We start from the raw sequence: 12,590 nt of genomic DNA, 5'->3' as shown, positions 1-12,590 counted from the left end.
TCCGTAGCTACTCAGGAGGCTGAGATGTGAGGATTAAGGTTCAAAGCCAGTCTGGCACAAAAAGACCCGAAACCCTTATCTCTAACCTCTAGAAAATGGACGTGGGGCTTGACTCAAGGCTCAAGGGTAAGTTGGTAGCCTTGAGCTGAAGAGCTCAGGGACAATGCCCAGACCAGTTCAAAAGTTCAAGCCCCATGATCCACAAAAGGAGGCGGGGAGGCTGATTCCTTGATCCTGACCATATAAACTAAATAGGAATTGGACTGAAACTCACCTAGGTCCTCAGGTGATTTTTTTTCATTCCTAAATTACCTCTGAAACCTCTGACATTTGAGACCATCGCCTCTCTTCCTCATTGCTAAGGAGCATTTCTGCCATAACAGAGCAGCTCCGTATGTACTAAGAACCTACACCATACCTGATCAGATAGACTGGGTAAACAGAACCTCCAGTTTGTATAGAACTATTGCTGATAATCAAATAATCTTGTTCTTTAGTCTCAAAATTACCATTATATAGCTCAAAACTACCATAAAAATTTAGAATATTTCTTCCCTAAAATCATGATCACCAAAAAAATGAAATCCTTCATATTTAGTATTTAAAAACATATACTATATTATCTTCCTAAGCTGCCATAACTAATTACTACATGCTTGGTGGCTTAAAACACTAAAAAAAATGTTTCTCATAGTTTTGAAAGCCAAGGTCTGAAATTAAAGTATCAACAAGGCTTTGAGCCTTTGCCAAGTTCTAGTGCTGATGATCATCTACAAGCTATTCGCTGGGTCTGTGGCACCTTCATATCCTACATTCCAGTCATCAAACTGAGAAGGCATGTGTGTGTTCAAGGTACCCGAGCATGGCAAAAGCAGACAGATGCAAGTTCAAAGGAGTTAGTCCTAGATGAAAGTGCTTTTCCTCTTTACTTCCTGTGGATTATCCTCACAGATAATCCACAAAAATGAAATTGCCCATTACGAGTCAGCCTACACAGGTGCCTATGGCTCAAACCTGTCACTGTAGCTACTTAGGATGCTGAGATTTGAAAATTTTAGTTCAAAAGCCAGACCAGGTAGATAATTCCAGGAAACTCATATCTCCAACTAACCAGCAAAAAGCCCAACTGGAAGCTTGGCTCAAGTGCTAGAACACCAGCCATAAGCGAAAAAAGCAGAGCAAGAGTGCAGAGGCCCTAAGTTCAAGCCCCAGTACTGACACCAAAATAAAATAGCCTAATCGAGTGGCTTTTGGAGTACTTTTGTTGTTTTATAATCTAGTATAATGTTAGCCTCTATATTTGAAATAAGAAAGGGAAGGAAAACAAGGAAAAAGGAAGAAAATCTGTCTTGTTTGGGCCACAAGTTACCAAATATATGTCTACTCCAGTCTTTGAAACATATCTTTTGGAAATAAGGCCTGAACTCTGGCCTGGCTGCTGTCCATAAGCTCTGTTCAGCTCAAGGCTAACAGTCTGCCACTTGAGCCACGGTGCCACTTCTGGTTTTCTGGTGGTTAATTGGAGAAGAGAGTCTCATAGACTTATGTTCCTGGGCTGGCGTTAAGCCAAGATCCGCAGATCTCAGCCTCCTGAGTAGCTAGGATTACAGACGTGAGCCACCAGCACCCGGCTCACTTTATTATTTTATTTATTTATTTATTTATTTATTTGCCAGTCCTGGGCTTGAGCTCAGGGCCTGAGCACTATCCTTGGACTTTCTCAAGGCTAGAACTCTACCACTTGAGCCTCAGCACCACTTCCAGCTTTTTCTATATATGTGGTACCAAAGAATCGAACCCGGGTCTTCGTGCTTGCTAGGCAAGCACTTTAACCACTAGGCCAAGTTCCTGGCCCCTCACTTTATTCTTTAAATTTAAAAGATATCCCATGCACTAAAAAATATCTTCTTGGAAGAACCAGAGACTTTTGTCCTACAATTGAGCTACATGTAACCTTTTCTTAGAAGAAAAGAAATAACAGTACTCAGTGTGCTCATCACAGTAGTAGCACATGGCATAATGGAAAAGTCAATGTACAGGAGACCCACATTCAAGAATTTACTATTTGAAATTTGAAATAGTCTCAGTATTGATCCACATTCCTTACCACCACATCTCTTTGTTTAATAAGCCCTGTAAAGAACAAAGGTAAGGATAAATGAATTATGACTTTCTATTAGGCAGTACAAAGGCCATAAAATATGTTCTTAATGGAATTTTTAATCTGACTGTGAGGGAGGATTGCATCATCAGGTAACAGTGAGGGGAAGCAATGGGAAACAAGTCTTCAGAACAGGCATTACCAGGCCCAGATGTGTCCTCACATTTCCTTCATAAATGAAGGGGTATTTGGGATTAATAGGCTGTAATTTGGAATGCCCGAAGCCATGGTAAGATCATCTTTGTTGATCCTTCTCCCCCAAAATTAAATTCCTTCCCATTAGTACTGAATGGGCATTCTGATTTCTGGGTGACGGAAAACAGTAGGCCAGATGGTAATATGTAAGCCTTTGACACTATTTTGGGACCAGTCTTGTTCCCAGTGCTGGAGCCATGTTAAAAAGAAGACAAAATTGGAGCCAGAGGCATTTACCTTCTCCTTGCTAATTGTATACTGAAGAGAGTCAACAATAACCCTTCCTTAGCCAAATATATGATTCCTTTCAAAGAAAAAAGAACAAAACAAGAACTCTTGCTTACAGGCAGAATCACATACACAACAAAGATAGTAGGGTAGTAATGTTATACTTTGCCTTGTGCATATTTTTACAGGTTTATGTCATGCTGTTTATATGCGATTGTGTTGTATGTATGTATCTATAGTTTGAATTTACAAGATTATAAATATTTATTTTGCTAGAGTTGGCTTTCACAAAATGGACGGTAGAACCTACCTTCTGGTTTAATAGGACCTATTTATTAGGAGTGAACTATAAAAAGAAATTTATAAAATGAAAGTAATTGTGTGTAAGGGTATAACCAACTTGAAAAGCCTGTAATCCTAGCTATTTGGGAGAGGCCAGACCAGCTCAGGCATAAAAAGTTTGAAAGACACCATCTCATCCAAAAGCAGGGCTCCAGACACCTGTTAGCCCAGCTATGAGAGGTACATGTAGGAGAATTGTAGCCCATGCTAGCCTGGACATAAAATGAAATCCTACCTTGAAAATAACAAACACAAAATAGCTAGAGATAAGATTCATATGGAGGAGTGTCTGACTAGCAAGTATGAGACTGCCTTTACAAAGAGGTCCACAGATACCTTCGCGCGCGCGTGCGTGTGTGTGCGCGTGTGTGTGCGTGTGTGTGTGTGTGTGTGTGTGTGTGTGTTTCTGAAATATTAGTAAGGTGCCAAGAGGTTAAATTACTGACTGGATGTAAAAGCTCTTGTTCTTAATATTCAGCTGTGAGAAAGTAGAATAGCATCGTGGAAAGGCTTTAGAGTCAAACAAAACTGCTGCCAGCTAACTGTGATTTTCAAGAGACTGTGTTTGTCTTTGACTTCATTTCTACACTATTTTAACAGAGATGATAACTCAAGGGTTGTTAAAATACTCCACTGTGACCGAGTGCTCTGATGAACTTCACAAAGGCAGGACTCTTTCTTTTGTTCACCAGTGTGCCCACATGTCTACAAGCTGTGTCTGGCACATGAGTAAGCGCTTCATAGACTACATGCTGAATGAGTAATGCATGGCTCATACATAGTTGGGACTCAATAATGTCTAAGCTCATGATTTCTCATCTTCAATCCTCCCCTCAGAGCATGGAGAATGTAATGTTGCTATCCCTATTCGCTTTTATTTCAGAGACCAGAAATTAGTTGATTCTGTGTGTACTGACACATCTAATCCTTTAATCTTTTGTCCATTCCTGTTCCAGGGGTTTTGGCAGCATCTAAACAAATTTGTTGAATCCATCAGTAAGACAAAGTGTAGTTGTCACTGCATTCTCACACTGAATTTTAACTGTCTACTTTCAGTGTTATTTTAGTGTGCCCTTTTTTTTTGAATTTTTAAAATTGTATTTTATTGTCAGGGTAACATACAAAAAGGTTACAGTTACATTCGTCAGATAGTGGGGACATTACTTCTTGAATATTAACACCACTTCTCATGTATTTATCCACTTTCCCTCCTCCAATCATTCCCAATCATCTTGTTTTTCCCCTTCCCTTTCCTATTTCAAATACACAAATAAACATATATACAAAATACCAGGTAACAAAGTCAGACATAGTAACAACATGACATTAACTATATGGGGAAGAAAGAGAGAAGAAATAACTTCACATAGTACATTAAGAACAATAACCACAACAATCACAACAATTCTCCTGTGCTGGAAGAATCCTAGATGTGTACTAATTATTACAAATGAGTGAAACCGTATTCCCTCATTCGCCTACATTTCTTTGGGTCTAGCTTACTTCATTTAATAGGATTTTTTTCCATATTTCCATTTCCTTACAAGTGTGGTGATGGCATTCTTTCTGATTCCATTGTGTATAAATATCCCATCTTCTTGATCCACTCATCTACTGAGGGACATTTGAATTGGTTTCATATCTTAGCTATGCTAAATAATGCTGCAATGAACATGGTTGTGCTGTGTCTTGGTCCCCACTACCCTTCACATGTCTTGGTCCCATTACCCTCCCTCCCCCCCCATCTTGGTCGTGCCCTTTTTTTTAAAGAATGGTAATAGAAAAAAGAAATTTATGAGTTTTTGAAATACAGGCTAAAAAGTCCTTGTCTTCAGTAATACAGGACTCAGGTTCGTGTTGTACTAATCTAAGTGACAACAATCTTTCTGCAGTAAAAGCAGTTTGGAAATAAAACACTTGCTTCTTTTCCTTCATAGTATATCATGGCATTCTATTCTGTTAATTGCTATCTGTTTTTTCTTATGTGAAGGTTCCTGAAATTGAGAACCATTCATTGTACTTGAGTATAGGTACAAGGTTGATATGCCTATATAATTAATATTTGTATCCTTTGTACTCATTACGTAGAAATAGTTTTAATTTCTACTATCCAAATTATCTAAATTTAATATTTGTCATTATTTTAACTTTAATGTAAATATTTATCAAGCAAATCTTTATGTACACATGTCAATCTGTAGTTTGTATATATATAATATGAAAATCTTGTCTATACTTGATAACATGCATGTTCACATTCTTATTATCCTTTCTGCTCCTATGTACTTACATTTGATTATATACTATCCATAATCTAATTTGTGTTTTTTTCCTTAATCAGATTCGTAGAGGTTAAATATTTGATTTGTCTCATCAGATAACTAGCCAATGCTCAGTATGCATAGAGTTCAGTATTGAACTGTGAATTCATGACTCATTTTTCCCATGAAGCTGCCCAGCTTCTACCTAAAACTTCATCTAACCAGCATAACACGTGCAGGAGTTTCAAAGTGTCTTTTTTTTTTTTCTTTTTAACTGTGCTTGATCAAAACTACAGGGTCCAAACACCATCTACTGCAGATCCAGAAGAATAGCACTGTAGATACCTCCTCCAGTCATCAGGGGCCATACACCCTGCAGGTCCCTGACTTCTCCCTAACTTCCCAGAGTCCTGTTTAGGCAAGTGGGAAAGCAGAAGGATAGGAACAGCTGAGGAAATAGAAAGTGCCTGTGGTGTCCACAGAGGGCCAAATGTATTAGACTGAGACCCAGAACCCAGAACTCCAGACTTGAGATGCACCAGCAGTCACTGGTAGAGGAGCTAGCAGGAAGTGGCTCCTGAGCCACGACAGCCCAGAATTGAAGATGCCTGTAGGGGGTGGGAGGAAAGAGGGGAAATCTGGTTAAAACTAGAACTCTCTAGAACTATGTCTCCTCATTCTCCTTTTGCCTTCTAGGCTGACCTGTTTTTCTAGAGTGACTGGACACAGGTTGGATTTCTCTAGAAAGCCTTCATGAAGAAGGCTTGGAAGGACTGATGGGCTTCACCTCAGATCTTGCCTTTGACAATCTGTTAATGCACCAGTGTCGTTAAACTATGGAACATGTCAAATATTTCCATTCTATCTGGAGAATTTAAACTTAGTTTTAAGATCCAGAATACCAATGCTTATTGGAAAGGAGACACACAACACTAAAAAGATTCACACACTTATAAAACACTAATGCTCAGCCTATTTACAATGGAGATGTGGAACTGTGTCTCTAAAGCTGTCTATATAGAAGCAAATTCAGGTAAGCTGAGCAAGATTGTTCATAAAGATTCCATTTTTCATTTTGTTCTGTCTGAAGAATGATTTTTTTAAGTCCAGCATGGTTTATTCTTAGAAAAAGATTAAGTGTCCCCTTTCCCTTACTTTAAATTACAAGAAGGGGCAGGCAGACAGCACAGATCATCAACTTCTACTCCCAGTGCCAAGGTCAGATGGAACATCTGTGCTTAGTTAAAATGTCTAAGGTATGAGTAGAGAGGTAGAGATGGAAAGAAATGTATGTGAGGAGATAAATTAGGTCAGTCCTCCCAACAGCCGTGCTTCTGTACCATGAGAGAGGAGGGGACTGATGATTAAATAATAAACCATGTAACAGATTTGGCATTTCTATCAAAGGATGAGGGACTCTAGAGAAAGAAGTGAGGTGAGAGTAGCAGCCTACACTTAAACTCACCTAAGCTTTTAAAGGTGATTACAGGGACCAGGAATGTAGCCTAGTGGTAGAATGCTTTCCTGGCATGCACAAAGCCCTGGGTTTAATTACTCAGTACCACGTACAGAGAAAAAGCCAGAAGTGGTGCTGTGCCTCAAGTGGTGTAAAGTGCTAGCCTTGAGAAAACCCAAGCAAAGTGCCCAGGCCCAGAGTTCAAGCCCCAGGACTGGCCAAAAAAGGTGGGGAGGTTTGATTATTCCCATAGAGAACGATGCCAGTACCCAACAAGCCCCAGAACATGTACTTTTAGTGTCAGGCCATTCCCTAAACACTTTAAAATCCTTATTCCAGGTAATCACCAACCCACAGAATGAGGCAGGCGTGTGGTGAACAAGCCCATGTTGAGGTACTGGTAAGAGATAGGAATGGGGCTGTCTGACTCCACCAAGTCAACTTTAAGCCAAAGGAAAAGTGAATGACATTCCAAATAGGAAACAGTAGATTTCTCTAAAAAGTAGTTGACACTGTTTGAATCTTAGTGCTAGTTGGTTTTAAGTGGCTCATACATACTTTGTTTCTTTCAGGTGAAAGGGGTCTTATTTATTGATAGTTTTAGACTACATATGTCTGAATTAGTCCAAGACTATTCTTCAGAGCATACAGACTTCAGCCAATTTATGTGTTATTATTAGCCATGTTCAGTTGTATGTCAGCACCTCTAGAACAGTGAATGATTGCTTAGTTTCTAAATCCAACTTCTTTCCTCTTATGATGAAATTGATTTTGGTTTTCTGATCTGAAAAACAATGACTAAAAATCAGCACTAAGCATTTTATTTGAACACAGAAAGACATGTTATATGACAGGCTACGTATCTAACTCTCCCATGTATGTCATTAAATTTATGGATTTAGATATAAAATAGGAATAGAAAATAAATTTGTAATTTGCATCTCAATTTTTGGAATCAAGTATAAAAATGAAATATAAAATAAATTATAATTTTGCATGTTCTACATGTATTTGGTTATGGAATGAGGAAAATTCAAATGTTGCAAGTTATATGAAAAGATCAGTGGGTTGAAAACTACATTTGCATAATTCTGTGAGCTTTATGCAGCTAGATCTGATACTTCAGCCAGCAGAGGCAGAACTTCATCATGCTAACATGCATTTAGAGTGCACAAAAGCTTCTTTCAGTTCTTTGATTTTTAAATATACAATTCATAAGGTTCTTGCTGTCTCCCATTAGCAATGAGCTTTTCATATTGAGTCGGGCTCTTCTGATGATAAGGAGCTCATAACATGCATGGAGATTTAGCCTTCTAGATAAACCATTTGTAAAAGTCAGTCTTACTATTAAACCTCTTTTGATTTCTTTAACATGAGTACAATATTCAAATTTACTTAGTTTCAGTCTTAAGAATAAAAATCAGGATTTGAAATATTAAGCAATTGCTTTGCTCTTCTTTTGGGGCCCAAGTAAGTATGGCTGTCCCAAGAGTGCTGGCTTTAGGAAGTAACTGAAGTATCAAATGTTCCAAAAGAAACCTTACCTGTTCTGGAGCTTGAACTCAGGACCTGAGCACTCCTCAAGGCTAGGGCTGTATCACTTGAACCACAGCACCACTTCTGGCTTTTCTATGTCTGTGGTATGGAGGAATCTAACCCAGATTCTTTGTGCATGTTAGGCAAGCACTCTACCACTAGGCCAAACTCCTAGCCACATACTGTGTTCTTTAAGGCAATATCCTAACCTTCTCTATCCCTTGTGTTCAGCATTTAATTAAGAGATCCCTTTGATCCCTTAGAGGTTTAACTTCATACCAATGCTTATCACAACAGCCCTACTCACTGTCCAGAGGAAAAATCAGCTAAATTAACTCCTTCTAGCCTGTTAACATCCATTTGCCTGCCATGAGAAATCAGTTCTTCCTTCGAGCCATCTACTTCTGCCTTCTAGCTTTACCCCTAGTCACACCACGCAGTTGTTTTCACTGCCTCCAGTTAAGCTTCATTGTCACTTTCAAGTCCTGCTGTGACTCTTCACCATCTGGTCTGACATCAGAAGGGCTTTTATGCCCTTAGCTTGCCTTCCGTGCCTCTACCACTGTGCTCTCTGCTGCTGCTTCACCTGCCTAGTCAGCCCTTCCTTCTGAAATCCCCTCTGTGTCCCCAGGGACTATAAGGGGCCTTAAATGTGCCTCTCTCCATGACCATGTTGGGAATATCCTGAGGGGGGGGGAAAGTGGGGACTGTCTTCTCATTGTATCTAGAAACAGTCTGACACAGGACTGCTGAAAACAACCCCTAGTAAAATCATTATAGAGAATGGTGTCTCAAGTCAGAGTCTTCTTGTGGCTTCTTTCTTAAAAGTTTTGTTTTTTGCTTTTTGTTCTTTTAGTGAAAGCTTTCTTGTAATCCTGACTATTCACATCTGATCCTGAAGTATTATTTCTGGTAGTTAGAGTAATTTGAGTTAAAGATGAGAGAGATGAGTATGTTGGTAAAAAGTATCGAGGTAGCAAATCCTATGGGCGGAACAGGACTATGTGCCTGAATGTGTATCTCAAAGCTGACTTTGTACTGATCCATTTAGTTCTATGTTGGCAGATTATTGTTTCTGGAATTAAGATTTCTTTCTAAAGGTCTTCACAGTAATTAGCAAGTATAAAAAATAACTAAAGATGACCCAAGTTCCTGGGCAATACAGTGTTTTTATTGCCTTTATTTGTTCAGTAGGTAGTTCACTCTGTCCTGATTTGTCAGTGTTCCTGGTTCTACCTGGCAGTGTGAATCAGCATTTTCCATCCAGTTGGTCCTCATTAAAGCCAAGATATTTTTTCTCTTTTCTGAACCTAGGTAAGAACCTTGATGCTATCCATGATATCACTGTGGCATACCCTTACAACATTCCTCAAACAGAGAAGCACCTTCTGTGTGGGAACTTCCCCAAGGAAATTCATTTTCACGTGCATCGGTACCCAGTAGACACCCTGCCTACATCCAAGGAGGACCTTCAGCTTTGGTGCCACAAGCGGTGGGAGGAGAAGGAAGAGAGGCTGCGCTCCTTCTACCAAGGGGAGAAAAACTTTCAATTCACTGGACAGAGTGTGATTCCACCTTGCAAGTCTGAGCTCAGGGTCCTTGTGGTCAAGTTGCTTTCTATACTCTATTGGACCCTGTTCAGCCCTGCAATGTGCCTGCTCATATATTACTATACTTTTGTTAGGTGGTATTTCATAGTATTCATTGTTTTCTTTGTGCTGCAAGAGCGAATATTTGGTGGACTGGAAATGATCGAACTTGCATGTTATCGTCTTTTACGAAAACAGCCACATTTAAATTCAAAGAAAAATGAGTAAGAGGGTTAGGTTCACAATGTAAAAACCATTGGGATATTTTGGAAGTAGTTCTAGCCCTTTGTAAACCGAGATACAGTTTTGCATGTCTATCAAATGTTTCTTACTATCACTATTATTTGTTCAAGATATTTTGCACTTAATTTTGTGAAGAAAATATTACTACTTTTTTTTAAATCTCTGAATGTAATTTCAATGCTGCATATATAGCAGGAATCGATTGGGCCAGAATATTATTAAACAATCACCAAACTGTTAATAGACAAGGTACACACAGATTTCCAAATGATCCAGCCCTGTTTCCTGACTGACTCCCAGGGTCGGAGTCTGAACTCAGGAGCACTGGCCCACCACATGCGATACTTGACTGCCCAACTCACCCCCTGAGGTGAGCACCTACCCCCAGGTGCCCGGGCTAGTGATGCCCAGATTCCCTTGTTGGGCACTGCCCTCATCCTTAAACCCACTCTGTCTTTGTGTCAGAAACTGGAACTTAACTAATCACCTAAAGTGATGTCCAGTTTGCTAGGAAGCGCATTGTTCCTCCCAGTGTGTTGTACTGAGCAGGCAGTCAGAAGACCACCTGTGCCCTTCCCCATCTGGAGATCACCTGCCTGCACACGTCTCAGGGAGCAACCACAGGCTCTCCACTTGGAAACCCTCGTTTGCATTTTAAAAAGTGGGAATTCAGCTTAACGGTCTCCCTTCCAGTCAGTCCTGCATGTACTGAGCTGGCTTCCTACAACTTGTTGCCAGGTGTCATGTTGTCTCCATTAAAAATGGTACAATGCAGTAACATACTTTTTTACAGGCACAGTTTGAGGAACATTCTGTCTCTGTGAACAGAAACTGTCTTGTGAAACATTTCTTTAAAAGTTACCAAAAAAGGAAAGTTTATTGCATTTTCTACATGTGCATGGGCTTCCAGCTTCTACCACTAAAACAACAAAAATGCCTACAAACGGCAGTAATGGTTATATCCTAAATTAGTCAGTCCTGTACCCCTGATGAACTTTAGTTTTAAAATACAAAATGAACCCCTTTCAATGAAAGCACAGCATCTCCTTTTAGAACTCTCTCAAGAGTAATATTTAAGTCCACTCTGGACCACCATGATCCTTCTGGGCTACAGAAAGGGTTGTTATTGTTTCCACTCCATTGAAGCCTTAAAAGGCAATTGCAAGTCAATAGCTGTTGGCAGGTCTGTCAGCTTTCTTTACTCCTGTGTTGATCCAGCCTCTAAGGTCACTTCCTGCTTTATGTGCTCTTTGGGCATGAATGCTTTCTCTTTTGTGACATCTCATTTTTGCTTGGCAGTGATTTTTACCCAGCAGGTGAATCATGCATGGTCACGAAAGGTAAATTACACAGGAGCTGGACCTCACAGGTTATCTGAGAAAGCACTTGTCTTGCAGAAAGCTGTTTTTATTGAGAAAGAGTATTAACTAGTTACTGTAGTGAAATGTCCTGGTTTACTACTGCTCCTTTCACGCTGATTTTAATCCTGCCAGAGACTGACTAATGAGTATGCATATCCCAAATGAGTTGTTTAACTTTGTAGACTTGAAGTTAAAAGAAGCAACTATTTTTCCTTCCCTTAATGAAAGAACCTTTTGTTTCTGTTAGATGTCCTTGGATTGTATTTCAACATGGAAACAGTTTCACCTATGCTTGTCCCCGGTAAAAGAGAAGAGCCACATCCTACCACGCAGGTAGATAGCTCCCCTCCCTGCAGACTACATATGCTCATAGGCGAAGTAGAACTCCCATAGGCTTGTGTATCCTCTGACACTAGAGCCTTCTAACTGGAAAATCTCTTTTCTCGTAAAACATGCTTAAGGTAAGATAAATTTTACCTACCAAAAATTCATAAATATAAAGCTCTAAAACAGGAATATAAACACTCTACTGAATTATAAATACCTTCAAAACACAAAAAGGTCTCCTTTTTAAATTGCTTTTCAGTATGGCATTTTAAATTATATATTTTATTAATTATTAATTATTCATACTTTCTTCAACATTTAGCTGTGTTTTAAACTGTTTCTTAAAAAAAAAAAAAGCTAAAAGAACGATAGCTAATGATTTAGAGCCTAGGACTATCTTAAATGTCTAGTATAAATTCAGGAAACCTCAATAACTATGACAGGCCTCAAAAACACTCCCTGCCACACTTCCATCCATTGCCCTGAGCTCAGAGCAGCTGTGTGTCTGGCTACCACAGGTCTGTGCCCTGGGCCTGCTCAGCCCTCTAACTGTGAACTCAGTAGACTTTGAAATGTTTGCAGTGCCACTTGTCTAGTTGCCAAATTTACCATTCTGAAAGGTTTTAAGTATACCAACTATGGTTTATTTATAACGTGAACCAGTTGTTTAAAATATGAACCCAGAAGGAGGGGCACTGGCTAGGTGACAGTTCTTCCCCCAGACATCTTTGATGAAACAAGCCAAGGCCGAAGAGCTTGGTAGGAGATTAAAAACTTACTAGATAAATATTTGAAAGAGCCTATCATTTAAGACTGCCAATAAAATCTTCCTTACTATGCTTTCAAAACGTAGATTCGAGAGGAATAACAGCTTCCACTTAAAAATCACTT

The 12,590-nt window shown here is 39.4% G+C and overlaps 1 protein-coding gene across 7 annotated transcripts in view; it reads left to right on the top strand.

The window, feature by feature from the left end:
• Lclat1 (lysocardiolipin acyltransferase 1) overlaps positions 1-11,708 on the top strand; it is a 126,955-nt gene extending 115,247 nt beyond the window's left edge. For all 7 annotated transcript variants that reach the window (XM_090337211.1, XM_090337210.1, XM_090337214.1 and 4 more), the window contains one exon: positions 9,494-11,708. In XM_090337211.1, coding sequence (XP_090193337.1) covers positions 9,494-9,996 — 503 coding nt within the window. In that variant the 3' untranslated portion in view covers positions 9,997-11,708. The remainder of the gene's footprint in view (positions 1-9,493) is intronic.
• Positions 11,709-12,590: the final 882 nt, after the last annotated feature.

This window comes from Megascapheus bottae, chromosome 7 (assembly GCF_031878675.1).
Source record: "Megascapheus bottae isolate mThoBot1 chromosome 7, mThoBot2.hap1, whole genome shotgun sequence".
NCBI classification, from domain to species: Eukaryota; Metazoa; Chordata; class Mammalia; order Rodentia; family Geomyidae; genus Megascapheus; species Megascapheus bottae.
The sequence above is the reverse complement of the archived record's forward strand: the minus strand, read 5'-3'. Positions and strand labels throughout refer to the sequence as shown.